General features: G+C 39.9%; 1 protein-coding gene across 2 annotated transcripts in view; it reads right to left on the reverse strand.

Annotated features, from left to right (window-relative positions):
- DIAPH1 (diaphanous related formin 1) overlaps positions 1-16,277 on the reverse strand; it is a 103,748-nt gene that overhangs the window by 75,417 nt on the left and 12,054 nt on the right. The window contains exons 2-3 of one of the 2 annotated variants that reach the window (XM_049648525.1): positions 1,981-2,007; positions 813-968 (exon numbers count right to left, since the gene is read on the reverse strand). In XM_049648525.1, the coding sequence (XP_049504482.1) occupies positions 813-968; positions 1,981-2,007 (183 nt within the window). The remainder of the gene's footprint in view (positions 1-812; positions 969-1,980; positions 2,008-16,277) is intronic. The other variant, XM_049648526.1, reaches the window with a different exon arrangement.

Raw genomic sequence — 16,277 nt, forward strand, 5'->3', positions numbered from 1 at the left:
TATAAATTTAGTCCCTTTGTTAATAGGACTGCTAATAAGAACCTCTCTGTTGGGGCGCCTGGGTGGCTCAGTTCAGGTCATGATTGTGCAGTCTGTGAGTCCAAGCCCCACGCTGGGCTCTGTGCTGACACCTCACAGCATGGAGCCTGCTTTGGATTCTGTGGCTCCCTCTCTCTCTGCCCTCTCTCTCTGCTCCCTCCCCTAATCACGCTTGGTCTCTCTCTCCCTCTCTCTCAAAAATAAACAAACATTTGAAAAAAAACTAAGGGGTGCCTGGGTGGCTCAGTTGGTTAAGTGTCTGACTTTGGCTCAGGTCATGATCTTGCAGTTCATGAGTTTGAGCCCCATGTCAGGCTCTGTGCTGACACCTCACAGCCTGGAGCCTGCTTCGGATTCTGTCCGTCCCCCTCCCCCCGCCCCCCCCCCCATCTGCACTCTGTCGCTCTCTGTCAAAAATAAACATTAAAAAAAAAAGTTCTCTGTCAAGCCTGGACCTTTTCTAATTAAGGGCTAATTAAGTGAGTAGGGGGTGCCTGGGTAGCTCAGTTAAGTGTCAGACTCTTGATTTCAGCTCAGGTCATGATCTTGCAGTTGTAGGATCAAGCCTGTGCTGTCAGCACAGAGCCTACTTGGGATTGTTTCTCACGTTCCCTCTCTGCCCCTCCCTCTCCTTCTCCCACGCTCTCTCAAAATAAACAAATACTTCGGGTAAAAAAGGGGCTCATTAAGGGAGATCATGCCCAAAAGAGTACCAACCATGCCCACAAATGCATTTTCAGAAAAAAAGCAATGTTTTGGGGTGGGAAACTTACCAGCATCTGTTCAAAGAGTACTAGAACTTGCTCGTCTGAAACATCTTGCAATGACTGTGCTGTGGGATCATCCCCATATGCTGCAGAAGAATTTCTATGAGCAGAATTGGGCTTTTCCTTCTCCTTTTTAATTCTCATGCTGGTAAATCTCTCCAGCTGAGAAAAAGAAAAAAGTATTAACAGTTATACATTTTCATTTACACAACAATCCACACATCAAGTAGCCAAACTCTAGCTTCTTATATGTGCAAGGTTCCTCTGGTTTGTGGGCACTTCGAGGGTCTTCTGACATGGCGGTACCTGGGTGGCTCAGTCGGTTAAGTGTCCAACTCTTGGCTTCGGCTCAGGTCATGATCTCAAGCCCCATGTTGTGCTCTGCGCTGAAAGTGCAGAGCCTGCTTGGAATTCTCTCTCTCTCTCTCTCTATCCCTCTCCCTCTCCCTCTCCCTCTCCCTCTCCCTCTCCCCCTCCCCCTCCCTCGGCCTTCCCCTGCTCATTCTCTCTCTCTCCCTCTCTGTCTCTTAAAATAAACTTTAAAAAATATCTTCTGACATGAAAACAAGAACTCTGACATCTAATTTAGTATACTGACTCTGTACTCTCACTTTCATCCAAAGATAAGAGATCTGAAGTATTAAGATTTGAAACCTCTCTAAAATGAGAAAACTTTGTTCTTGAGCTCTCTGACCATTTCTAAGCCCTCTAGCAGCACTGAACTGACAGAAAAGAATATAGTGTACTTTAGGGATATATAAGCCACCTCTCTGCCAACCAAAGATTCATGAACCATTCCCCAAAACTCAAGTACAGATGCTCAAATCAAAGAGCCACCAATAAGCTGCAGTTTGTTCGCTCCACCTGTTTGAAAATAAAAGTTAAGTATCTGCAAGCACTGGGGGACTTCAAGTGATAGGGGTTGCATCCAGACTGCAAGTCAGTTATGAATTTAAAGAACGTGCCTACCCTTGGAAACCAATGAATGTCCCAGGGAAATGCATGCAATGGGCCAAACACAGAGCAAAGAGTTAGGGAAAAGCTTTGGGAGGATCTGAGAATAGAGCCAGTATCACCATTTCAAGTTATAGAAAGTCAAAGTTATGACAACTGGTAAGTATCACAGTGGAGGAAATGAGGTAGAACATGCACATGCTGAACAAAATTTCCTTACCTCATCTGCCATGAGCCGCTTCAGAGTCTAGGAAACAGGAAAACGGAGGGAGAAGAAAGAGAAGATAGATCAGTGAAATTCCAGGAAATGTCCCAAATACCAGATGGATTGGGGGAAAAAAGAATAAGGTAAAAGGATCTAAGTTGCTTTCCACAAACTAAAAGATTTCAGCCAAGTGTTCCTTAGCACATTCCCTTAGCTAAGAGGCATCAAGAGTTTTAAGGTCACTAATACCTGATACCTTGGGGGCGGGGGGGGGGGGGAGTAAAGACCTGCACAGACTCAATCTGATGACCAATACACCTATGAAACATACTCAACTCTATTAGTAAACAAGGACATGCCAACTAAAACCACAATGATAATGCTTCCCACTCTTAAGATGGGCAAACATTTTCATGTCTGTCTAGCTGTAGAGGAGCGGGAGCTCTCACACTCTGTTAGTGGTAATGTAAATTGCTCTGGCCACTTTGGAAACCAGCAAGGCATCATCTAGTGAAGTTAAATATGTGTATGTACAACTCATCAATTTCTATAAATCTACCCTGCAGAAACTTGTATGTATGTACCAGGATGTGTATAACAAGAATGTTCACAGCAACACCAGAGTACCTAAAACAGAGAACAATCCCAAGAGCCATCAAGAGTAGAACAGATACCATGTATCTGTGGAGAACAATTATACAGAAAAATTAAATGAACTCAGAGCTACTTACAAACATTAAAATTGAACTTATTTCATTTATATGCAGTTTAAAAACATGGACACTATATTATTTAGAATGTAAAATTATGAAAGGAATGATGATCACAAATGTCAAAACAGTGCTTACTTGGGGTGAGTGGGTGAGGTGTGACTGCAGAAGGGGAAAAGGGGGCTTCTAAGGGGCTCACAATATTCTACTTGGTTTCATTATTCTACATTTTATGTTCTCTTCTATGTACATGCCATACTTAGAAAGAAAGAAAGAAAGAAAGAAAGAAAGAAAGAAAGAAAGAGAAAAGGGAACAAGCAGGGTGGTAAAGTAGGAATTCTTTGCCCTAATACTTAATTTTAAACCATTATTTCTTTTTGCTCATGTTATTAAGTCAGTTAAATCCAGTGTAAACTGTGAATCTTAACTTTTCCCACCATGGTCCAGAGGAGGTCAAGCTTCCACTGACTGAGTGCTAATCACATACCTGAAGCTGTTAAGAACCTTGCTCAGAATCAATGGAGTTTAAAGTTACTTTATGTGTGCTGTTAACTAGGGACTGAAGATAGAAGGATGGTGAGGCAGACAGCAACACCCAAGGAGACTAACAGTTCCTTTTGTCACCACCCTTAGTTACTACCTGGCACTTGCGAAAACAAGCTACAAAAAGGATGAGGATGTACAATTTAGGTTGCCACAGCCACGGTTAAACTTATTTGCACCTAGAGCAGTTGCTTCTAAGATCTGGTCCTCCAAACTCAAAATGTTCCTCAGAACCAATCAATAACCCCAACAATTCTGGGACGGATGTAACACAGGTAACAGAACTTGGGTCTAATGAAACAGTGCCAGCTGGATTGCTCACAGCTACAGGTTAAAGTTAGAGAAAGGAAACCAGCAACTTGTTCCTTCTGCCTACAGACTTTATTTCCTTTCTGCTCATCCCTACTAACGCTATGTAAGTTTACAGAATTATTATCTCCTGCTTGACTTACTGTAACAGCTTCCTAACTGATCTCCCTGCCTCCAGTCCTGTCTACCCAACACTAAATACATTATCCATATTACATCCAAGAGTAATCTTTCTAAAATGACACGGTGTCCATGGTATTTCCTCATTTAAAACACTCCAATGGCTCCCTACTACTACCCTCAGGTTAAAATCCAAATTCCTTACCGTGGAATAGGACATTCCTTCCTGGATTCTCCCCCTCATCTCTTGCAAACCCTCGCATCCCAAACTAGTTGCAGGTCCACAAATAGATCATGCGGTCTCACCACCCCAGACTTTCCCTAGGCTGCTCCTTCCCTCAGTCTAGACTGTGCTCTCAAAGCTAAATCAAACAGGCCCTGCAGGATGATACCTCCTCTAATTGGACAAGTGCTTCTCCTTATGTTTCCACAGTAATAGGTACTTGACTGTCTCACAGCACTACTTGTGGATTACAATTGTCTCTTGACTGTCTCCTCTACCCCTTTCCAGACTAAGTTCCTTCAGGGCAGAGCCTGAGACTCAGTCATTATATTTCCTATGAACAAATACCACCACCTGGGGCTGCTTTCCTAAAATACCAAACCCGGAAGAAGCTCTCAAATCTATTCACTGTGTCAATGAAAAAACTGAAGCCTAGACAGGTAGAGTAAATCATGGAAGTCACATGACCAGCAACAGGCTGGGAATGAACTTTAGTCTCCAGATTCCGAAGCCCAAAAATCTTTGCATTCTCCAAATTCTTGTGTCTTGGTCCCACTTAATGCCCACTAACTCTTGCCTTTGATATCAAAGTAAATATAACTTTTCATAAAAAGAAAGATACCACTTTCCCTTGCTTTCCTTGGTACATTAGAAACAGATTTACTTACTTAAAAAATTAACCATATTTTAGTGGTCAGTTTGAGTAAGGAGAGCAAAAATGATGCATGCAGGATCAAAGTTGTATTTCCTCAAAATTTCCAACAGAGGGCAGCAACTACCAGGAAAGCGAATCACCCTACAGACAAAATTCAGTTTCAAAACCCAACAGAACACCCAAATAGCAAGCTCAATTCAATTACTGAAATGGAACCTGCTCCTACACTATATTGAGGGTGTACTGTTTATTGACTTAAAACTATGTGTGTTTTCCTTACAAGTCCTATGTATACAGTGTTTACAAACAGTAAGCTTTGCTCAGTGTTTTCATTGTATCATTAGTTGTTTTGTGGATTCTGAGATACAAAATGAGAAATTTCCAGATCATAAAAAGCATAAATGACTAAAGGTAGTGAAGTCCAGGAAGATAAATGCTGCTGGAGCTATATTTGTGGCTAACACCTCAAACGTCCAAGCTTTTTCATTAGGTTCTCTAATCAACCTACCTGCCTCTAAATGCCTCTCCTCTCAAAATTCTCCTTGCTTGCTGTCAATTCTCTTCTGCCCCCAACCAAACTCTCGCTGTCCTAGCCTGTTGGCACTCACTACTTTATCTTCCTGTCCTTCCTACTGAGTCTTCCCCTAAAGCCTTTAACTATAAACACAAATATTGGAAGAAGCATAGATACTAAGTGAAACCTTTTATAATATCCAAGTTTGCTCATGAATACAGATTAACAGGAACTACTAGATAAAAGTACCTAATGTCTTGACCCTTCTTGAAACCCTTCTGAATCTACGGAAAAAGAATTTTTGGAAAGATAACAATGATGAAAGCAAGAGCCTACAAGGTTGGAAGAATGAAAAAAGCACAAGGGCAAACAAGTTTTGAGGCTGTGAATAAATAGGACAAGCAGTAAACCCAGCAGGCCTAAGACAGCTGAATCCTAAACTAAAAGTAGGAAAAGCCAATAACCAAGCCGAACTATATTTAAAGGTCCTCAAAAGGTTCAAGATTTAGCAGCCCCAGGAACCTATGGAAATGGGAGTTGGAAGGGATAGGCTAAAAATAGGAGGACTGGTTGGAAGCTGTTTAAGAAGCACTTGGATCTACAGGTAGATCCTCCCTCCCCCACTGCCCCAGTCCTCCTGGCCCATACCACTGGGAGAGTACCCTCCCTTACTCCAGCAGAAAGAAGTATATTCTTTTTTTTTTTTTTTTTTAGGTTCATTTATTGATTTTGAGAGAGAGCGTGTGCCCATGCATGCGAGAGGGAGCAGTTGAGGAGAGAGATAGAATCCCAAGCAGGCTTTGCACAATATCATTAGCTTGGAGCCCGATGAAGGGCTGGATCCCACCAACTGCAAGATCAAGAGTCTGACACCAAATAGCGCCACTCAGGTGTCCCTGGAAGTTTTATTCTTACAAGAAAGTAAAATAGGGTCTGTGACTGGGAGATGCGAGGCACAGTTGTGGGCAGGAATACTATACCAAAAAGAAGAGTAAGCAAATCTATGCATATTACCTACTAAGACACCTAGCACCTTCCCCCTTAAAGTTTCTCAGAACCCCAGCAGCATGGCCCTTACCACTGAGGTGGTAAATTGGTAGACTCTTGTCTGGGAATTGAAAAAATGACCTAAAACTCCTGACACAGTCCAAGTAGATCACTCTGTAACTCTGCAATCTAATATGGTAGCTACTACCCACATGTAATAACTTAGCACTTTTAATGTCATTAGTATGCCTGAGGGAAGAATTTTAAATTTTATTTAACTTTAAATAAATTTAAATTTAAAAATTTGTATTTTATTGTTAATGTTAAACTTAAGTATGTTTGGAATATCCTGAGTATGTGAATCTACTTTGACCTGTAAAATTTATAAAGTCTAAATTTACCTCAACTACTTTTTATGAAAATTTAACATCTAAATTGAGATGTACTATATATAAATGTAAAACAAACACTGGAGTCCAACAACTTAATACTAAAAACAAAATATAAAACATCTCAATAATTTCATGTTTACTACCTATTGAAATATTTTTATACATTGGATTACATAAACTAATATTATTACAATTAATTTCACATGTTTCTTTTTTTTTTTTTTTTCTTTATGCCTTTTTCTGTAGCTGCCAGAAAATCTGATACATACAGAACTCACATTGTATCTCTACTGGACAAAGTTGTTCTACCATAAAGTGCACACTTAACAAACCAGTTCGTCTACAGTTTCCAATCAGTTTGTTAGTCCCTCATTCTTAAACATTAGCAGACAACCCAGGTTATTGGACATTTGAGAAAAGCCACTAATGCAAGACATAAAAAAAGGGGGGGGGGGTGCTGCTTGTCATATATAGACTATGCAAAAAGATTTTCAAAATCACTAATATCCACAAAAGATAACATAATGCCATTTTAAGAAACATTCAGAGGAAAAAGAACACATAGAAGTTGAAAACAGAACAGAAACTCAAGAGAAAGCTCAACAGGATGGGAAGATAAAAACTGAGGAATTCTCCCAAAAAGTAGAGCAAAAAGACAGAGATGGAAAAATAAGAGAGGAAAGGTAAGATCAGTTTGGAAGGCCCAATACGCAAATAATAGGAGAAAAGAGGGAAGCAAGTTACCCAAGAAATAATGCAATAATATTTCCCAGTACCCAAGGATACGTCTCCAGAACAAAGGACAAAAATAGACCACAAAAAGGCAATATTACAGTGAAATTTCAAAACACTAAATACAAAGAACATTCTATAACACTTGACAGAAAGGGTGAAAATTTGATGATATATAAGGTAACCAGAACAGATTTAGATTTTTTTAAAAAAATACATGAAAAGCTAAATGACAACAGAACAAGGCCTTTAAAAACACGAAGAAAAATAATTTTGAACTGAGAATTCTATACCCAACAAAGCAATCAAATTTTGAGTTCAGAATAGACATTTTCAGAAGCTTGAGCTTTCAAAATTTGTCCCTATACAACTCAGGAAGCTACTGCAGGATATGCTCCACCAAAATGAGGGAATAAACCAAGAAGGAGAAGACTTGAAACACATGAAAGAGGGGAATGAAATCTCTAGGGTAAAGATTGGAGCCGACTCTTTTGTCAGACAGCACAATTAAAAGGGAACTATGAGAACTGAGTCAAACCCTCCAATACTGCCATCACCATCAGCCACTTTTGTTCTGGGCTTTTAAAATGACAATAGCTGGTGAAGTGACCCAGCCAGATTCTTGGCTTATTGGAACCATATGTTAATAACTTCTTCACTTCCTTCCTCGCTCTACTTCCAGGACCTCAAGGACACTCATTCCACCCCACAGAGTTTTTCTACTTTGACTTTTCCAGAAGAGCTAAGGTTAGCCATGGTAAGCTGATAAATAGAAAATACAGAGCACTGGACTCCCCTGACCATATTCTTGTCGGACATCTAGTATTGGACCCTCACTGCAGCCTAGCCAGATGTTCAACTATGGTGAGTTCTATGTTCTCTAGGCTTGGCCCAGTGATACCCTCATAAGGAGCCACTGTAAACTCTTGAGAGAATCTAAAGTCAGACTATGAGTCCAGGTACTCCGTTTATCTTCTCTGGGAGCTTCCATGTAGCTAACAGTGGCAATACTGTCATTTACACATACAGAGTAGGTTTTTGTTACTCAAGTTCTATAATCATCTTTCATTTATTCAATTACTGATAGAAGCATTAAGAAAAAAAAGAGACAACTGGACCAAAATGGAGTCACTTGTACTAAGCCCCACATCAGCAAAACAAGGCTTAATATCTAATCTAAGTGTAGTTTCAGCCTCTCCCAGGAATGTCACCTTTAACCAGTTAATCTGGAATTATGTGATCAGCACTAGTGAGGTAATATGCACCATAGGCCCCCTGCCTCCCCCAAAGAAGGTTACCTTGCTTGAAACAATCCACTCTTTGTTAGACACTTCCTTTTTCCACTACCTTTTGCCTATAAAAGGCTTCCATTTTGCACAGCTCCTCAGAGCTCCTGATTTGCCAGATGGGATGTGACCCAATTCAAGAATAACTGAAAAAAGCTAATATGATCTTCGAATTATTCAGGTGAATGTTGTTGTTTAACAGCATAAAGCATTTTATTTTAAAAAGGATAAGGGGCACCTGGGTGGCTCAGTCAGTTGGGCATCCGACTTTGGCTCAGGTCATGATCTCACAGTTTGTGAGTTTGAGCCCCACATCAGGCTTTGTGCTGACAGCCTGGAGCCTGCTTCAGATTCTGTGTCTTCCTCTCTCTCTGCCCTCCCCCACTAGCGCGCTCTCTCTCTCTCAAAATAAATAAACATTAAAAAAATTAAAGAAAAAAATAGGAGTAAAAAAGGGGTACCTAGCTGGCTCAATCAGTACAGCATGTGACTCTTGATCTTGGGGTTGTGAGTTTGAACCTGAAGTTGGGTATAGAGATTACTTATATAAATAAAATTAAATGGAGTTAAAAAAAAAAATATTCCATAGAAACTTATTCAACAGAATTAGGTGAGGAAATAAATTTCTAAAGGTCATTAGGTGGTACCAGAAAAGAGCTCAACAAAATTGCATTTACTAAAATGACCTTCACTTCTCTAAAAGATACTCAGTGTTATTAAATCTTATTTAAAGCAACAAAAATTGCTCAAAGGTGTACCGCATCAAAAGCAATAGCATCAAAAATAAATATACTTAAAAAATAAAATAAATATATTTGGCTGGGTACCTGGGTACTGAGATGAAAAGCTGTCCCCTCACCATCCCTTTCAAAGAGTAATTCAAGGCTCTGATTCACTCACCACATCCTAATGTTATATGTGGTAAGATAAATCTTTTGGTTATCATCTACAGGAAATAAGAAACTTCCTAGACATTTTACAGTTTGGTTTCTATAAGAAACCAAAAACAAAAAAGTCCAAAGATCCCAAGGTATGCTGTATGGGCCAAACTAATCAAATGACTTAATGACTATGAAACATACCCTGATCAATCATTATAATAAATGCAAATGAACTATACAACTTATCTTCCATACTGGATTTATTGTTGTAGTGGTTGTATCTATTAACTCTTCAGTTTTTATTTATTTATTTTTTTAATTTTTTTAACGTTTATTTATTTTTGAGACAGAGAGAGACAGAGCATGAACGGGGGAGGGTCAGAGAGAGAGGGAGACACAGAATCCGAAACAGGCTCCAGGCTCCGAGCAGTCAGCACAGAGCCCGATGCGGGGCTCGAACTCACGGACCACGAGATCATGACCTGAGCCGAAGTCGGACGCTCAACCGACTGAGCCACCCAGGGGCCCCACTTCAGTTTTTAAAAAGCAGGTGTATGGGACTAAACATGGCAGTCTTTTAGACAGAGTTTCCCTTTGTTTGTTTGCCTAGCAACAGAACTGGCAATTTTTTAAACTCAAGGATATACAAAAAGCATTGGAGAGACTGACCTCTATCCAATTTCCTGAATTTTTAACTTTTCTCACTCATCAGAAAAAGGGCATAGAATTCTCAAACAATTAAGGATGGTCTCTTGGCATAAGATGTTCATGTAGCCAAACAAAAAGCAATTAGGTAGCGTCTTAGCAGCAGAGAGGTTAGCAGAGATCTAATAAGAGATTAAGATTAAACTTTACTGTGGGGCCCCTGGGTGGCTCAGTCGGTTGAGAGTCTGACTTCAGCTCAGGTCATGCATGATCTCTCGGTTCGTGAGTTCAAGCCGAGCGTCGGGCTCTGGTGCTGACAGCTCAGAGCCTGAAGCCTGCTTCAAATTCTGTGTCCCCCTTTCTCTCCGCCCCACCCCTGCTTGTGCTCTATCTCTCTCTTTCAAAAAGGAATAAACATTAAAAAAAAATTTAAAGATTAAACTTTACTTTGAACAGAGTACATTACATAGCATAAAGTGTTTCTCATTTCCACCATTGTGCTTCACAGGAACAGTTCATCATGGATGTTAATCCCATGAACCATGTGGCTTGCATACAGGTAAATGCAAACCCACAACTGCAAGCCTATACCTCAGTACTTTCTAAATGCTTTGTTCAGGCTAACTTAATTTTTTAAAAATTGTAATTAAAGTATAGTTGATACACAGTATTAGTTTCAGGTGCACAACACAGTGACTCAACAATTATATACATCATAAAATGCTCACTAAAGTAGTACAGTACTGACTGTATTCCCCACACTATACTTTTTATCCCCATGACTTATTTTAGAACTGCAAATTTGTAATCTTCTTCACCCATTTTGCCCATTCTTCCACTACTCTCCCTCTACTTAAAAAAAAATTATTCAGGCTAACTGACAGGCTAACCAGACAACTACAACTACATTTGGGCTCTTGGCTACATGACTATCACCAGAACACTACAGCTGAATGGGTTTGGCCCCCAAAGTGTAAGGATTCTAAGAGGCCCAGGATCCCTGGGAACTACAGGTTTTCTTATAAAACCTATTATCACAAAGCAATTCACTAACTGCCTCAGTACAGTCAATTCATACCTCTTCCTCTTCTGACATCCACCCTTGCTCAGGAGCTGTCTAATATAGTCTAAGGGAAATGTTTACAGGGATAGGTAAAACTCTAAGATGTCCCCCAGGATTCCTAGCGTGACATATGCACCCTGTATAATGACCACGAGGACTGTACTGTGCCGAGGTTGTATTATTCAGCACAATTGACTACTAAGAAAGGGAAATAATCTGCACAGCCTGACCCAATCACACATGGCCTTTAAATGTGAGGTGAGATGTTAGAGACACAAGGATTCATCGTGTCATTTCTGGCTTGAGCATGAAGGGGGCCAAACGACTACAGGCAGCTTCTAGTAGCTGAGAGCCAACAAAGAAACAGGGACCTCAGCTCTACAACTCCAAGAAACTGAATTTGGCCAACACCTGAATGAGCCTGGAAGCAGATTTTCCCCCAGTGACTACAGATTTGAACTGGCCCAGCTGACTGACATACCTTGACTTCAGCCCTCTGATACTCTGAGAATGCAACCACACTATTCATACTGGACTTCTGACGAATGGAACTGTGAGCTAGTAAGTAGGTTTTGCTTTAAACTGCTGAGTTTCTTACGGAGCAGTAGGAAACTAACACGTTAAACAAAATGACAAAATCCACAATTTATCTAGAACTTTGGCTAATGGAAAAAGACCTGAGTCCTGATTTATTTCTAGCATCCTAAAAAACTAGAAGTATGATTTTGAGCAAATCACTTTAATTCTTCATGCTTCAGTTCCCCTATTTATTAAAAACAAAGCAAAACCAGACACACACACCACTTGGGAACTATGAGATATAAAATGGAATGATGACAGATCATTCTGTAAAGGCAATTATGCTGTTCTTACTACAGAAAGACCTATTTTAAAATACACACCTGAAGACTGGACTAGTTGACACTGCTCCAACAACACAAGGAAAAAGCTATTCCTCATCTATAAACTATACACTTAGCCACAGTCCATCACTTCACAAAAGGAACGAAAGGACTTACCAAGGCCAGGCTCTCAATATTTTCAATCAGACTGTTTATTGTAACTGTTTCTGTGGACCAGATTGTAAGTTGCTTGGGGGAGAAACCCTTATCTTGTTCATATCATATGCCCAATATTTAGTAAGTGTTTTAAGAATTATCATCACTACAGGCTTAGGAGCATCATCCTAACCACAGTACATTCATTCATTAATTCCTTTATTCAAATTGGGCAAACTGAGGAAATATTTCAAGTCAAAGTCTGTGATTGTTATGGACAGCTCAGTAAACTATGAAACCACACCTTCAAGAGTAACATCCTTCCCTATAAATGAGCACAGGGGATGCTGACTGATGCATGACACATGACACATTTTGAGTTGTCCTTGGGGAAACTATCCAATTATGGGACACATGTGACCGAGGGAGTCTTCCACTTCCTTTGAAAAGTAAGAAGACCCCCAGCCCTAGGGGCGCCTGGGTGGCTTGGTCGGTTAAGTGTCCGACTTCGGCTCAGGTCATGATCTCACTGTCCGTGAGTTCGAGCCCCGCATCGGGCTCTGTGCTGACAGCTCAGAGCCTGGAGCCTGTTTCAGATTCTGTGTCTCCCTCTCTCTCTGCTCTGCTCCTCCCCTGTTCATGCTCTCTCTCTGTCTCAAAAATAAATAAACGTTAAAAAAAAAAAAATTAAAAAAAAAAAAAAAGAAAAGTAAGAAGCCCTAAGACACAGGCTACCTACAGGTAAAATGGCAAGTGTCACTACAGCCAACAAGAATTTTCTTCCAAATCCTCATCTACCTACCCAGGAAGGATCAGGTAAGGTATAGGTCATTCAGAATCATACGGAGCATGGTATGGCTCTGACTCATCTCTTTATTCTATCATGGTAATGACATCCAGTTCCTCAGGATAGTTCCTTAGGCAACAGAAGGTTATAAAGTGCACTTGAATTCAATTACCAGTGAACACCCCTCCAGCATGGCCGCAAAATTTGCCACATTTCCACTAACAAACAGTAAAGGCTGGGTAAGCTTTTCTTTTAATCTCTGTTTCAGTCTTATCCTTAGGACTGTGTCATCTCATAGGAATGGTATGAAGAATAAGACATAAAATGGATGGAAAGCAATTTGTTTTGCAAAGTGCTTTGTAAAAGTTAAATGAGATATGAGGATGGAACCAATGAAACTTTTCAGTCTCCCTTCCTCAATTTTCACTTCTCATACAGAAGTCAATCAGAACTAGACAGAAAGAAATTATGGGTAATATCTTCAAATGTAGAGAAGAACTTTCCCTTCGATTTTCAAGAATGGCTCAAAGATGACAATGAATTAAGTATCTCATCTACCATTTACAGAGAAACAAACTAGATTCTGACATCACTATTAATCGATGCCAAAAGCTTCAACAGGAGTTGTGTAGAACTGGAGCACCCACTTCACAAAAGAAAATAATGCAAAAAGGGTATCTCCAAGAAAAAGAAGACTAAAAGCAAAGCACAAAAAGGACCAAGAATTGGAAACCATCAACTATAAAGCTAACTGAACACTCTTAAGTTAAATAGGTTTAAGGGAAAGAAACCTCAAGATTACTGGCAGTCCCCAGAAATGGAGATGGCTCACTCAATGTTCTCCACGATCTCTAAGCAAAAACTGCTCAAGGACTAACACTTTAGCAGCTCACCCAGTTAGTTTCATTCTGCCTCGGCAGCCCCACAGCTAAAACTCACAATTGAACAGGTAACTTGTTAAAATGCATACAAGAAACAAAAGGAACACAGGAGAGTCCAAGATCTTGTATTCCTAATTAAGACCGTTCTTTCAATCTACCCCTGTCTTCCAGAAGCAGTATCTTTTTAGTGATACTACCCAGGGAGCCCTAAAAGATTCCAGGCAGTAGCACCAGTCAAGCACAAGTTAGAATTGTCCTAAAAAGAGTACTGGGTAACTAATCATTCCCCGTTTCATTAATTTAGTTATAAATTTGAAGCAATTTACCTACAAATGCAAAGCAACCAACTCAATATCCCCACAACTGTCTAAATCAGGGTCTGCTTTCACCCAACTGTGATTAAAATGAGGGAAAAACTATCTTTAACATTAGGATTCAGTCCTCTGACAGGTCCAAAATGCATTCTGATAGTCCTCTTGTTAGTTCAAGAAGGCAAGCCTCTTGGGGAAAAGGAGAAGGCAACATTCTGCCTACTGCTTAGCTCATTTTGAAGCCTGGGACTGGCATAGCCTGCATCCTAGATAGCTGATAGCCTGGAGAAAAGAAGGCAAGTCCACTCAGGTTTCACTATTCCAGCTCAGCAGACAGGTGGAAGCCAGGCTGGGAACATAGCATTCCTCCTACAAGCCCATCCAAACAAACTGGCAGCCCCGTGCACTGTGAACCACCCATGGGCTGGGAAAACAAGCTGCCAACAGAGAAAGTGCTCAGATTCTGGAAGTCTTAGTTTCCTACCAGTGTCACAATGTGTGGCAGACATGACCACCTCTTTTGCTGTCAGGAAGGAAGTGCACATATAGTCTGTCATCTGGCGAGATATCAGTAAGCAAGTCTTCCCTTTCAAACATCCTAAGGTTCTGATAAAACTTGTGAATGCACACAGGTATCCCCCACTTTTCAAAAGTTCATATTAGGCCACCTCGCTTTTATGAAAGACCTATATAAGTACCTGTTTTTGCTAACCAAAAGAAATCCAAAAGAGATTTTCGCTTTTACCAAAAAAGGTGAAAAGTGAAAATAGCATTCAGCGTTTGTTTTCTAGCAAGCATTTTAAGAGAGGCAGGGCACCCCAAGCACAGCCACACTCAGCATCTCAGCATCAGGCCACCAGCGCTTTGAACGGTGTCTGTAAGCATCCATGTTTAATCTCCATTTGTTTTGTGCATCCGTTAGCAAGATGTGACCTGAGGTATCAGAAAAGCCTAAGAGAGGTTATTTTTAGGAATGCTCGAAAAATCTTCCCTATAAATTAATGGTAAGTGCTTCTTTGCTTTATGCCATTTTGACTTATGAAAGTTTTCATAGGAACACTCAACTTTTAGATGATGGGGGAAACCTGATTAGAAAACAATAATGTTAACCTGTTTTTCTAAAATTTCAACACATTTCTCCAGTTCCAAATACTTCACTTTCTTACTGGGTCTCTCTCTTTACTGCCTGAGCTTAGATTGTAATTGCTCCTTTAAAAGGGGGGTGTTGTCCATTCATTTGGAAATAGTCAGTGACTCAGGAATGCTGTTTCCCAATCTCCGTAGCAACTGTCTTCTCCTCCCATGTTGTGATGTGAGTAGCAGGACATCTACTCTTCCTCAAGGGTGAGCACATGTATGACACACCCAAGGCCTGGCTGACAGGAAGTTCCTGCAGCTGATATTACTTCTACATACAGGCACCAAGTATGAAGCCACCTTATTTTAAATCCCACTCTCAAGTCCTTCAATTCTAAATGATGGTTACACCTTTTTTTTTTCTGTCCTCATGTCATTCCTAAATACACAGAAATAATCATAGCCTACTGATAATAGCTTAACCGATCCCAAAATTACACTACTACTCAAAAAGCCAGACTTGATCTTATGAAACCAAGTAAACATTTTCTGGGCCCCTACAAATTTAGAGTAAGATCTGATTTTGAAAAAATCTTGCAGGGGAGGGGGGCAGGAGAGCAGGAGGCGAAATCTCATTACTCCTCCAACACCAGAAATACAAGCAAAAGTTAAAATAGGGTACAACTGATACTTGGAGCAATTGTACTCATAGTGTGGAACTATGTTCTAACACAAATACAGAATTTCAGGCCAAAGTACTTAGGCTACAAAGAAACTTCCATGTATCATTGTTTTTTTCTTTTTGGTTCTATCTACTTTAAAATAACTATAATTTCTGGAAAACAAGGTAGGGGATTGTTTTACTTTATTTTTATACACATCTATATTTTCTTAGAAATATGTGTTTCACTTTTATAATAAAATATACATTTCCATTTCAAATAAAAGTAACATTTTTTAGATTAGAAAACTAGAAAATGTTTATGATACATTATTTTAAAAGCAGAAAACCTGTGTCAACTATAATTGCAACTTTGCAAAAACATGTGCATAGATATAATAACTAGAATATTCAAATACTAAGTGAAATAAAAATGAAAAGTAGAAATTTGGGGTTTAGATACTGTTATTTTGAAAATACATGTTTTTTCAAAAAAAAAAAAGCCTAAAAACAATCATGGCACAGCACCTAAAAGCA

The sequence above is a fragment of the Panthera uncia genome, assembly GCF_023721935.1.
Source record: "Panthera uncia isolate 11264 chromosome A1 unlocalized genomic scaffold, Puncia_PCG_1.0 HiC_scaffold_17, whole genome shotgun sequence".
Classification (NCBI taxonomy): Eukaryota; Metazoa; Chordata; class Mammalia; order Carnivora; family Felidae; genus Panthera; species Panthera uncia.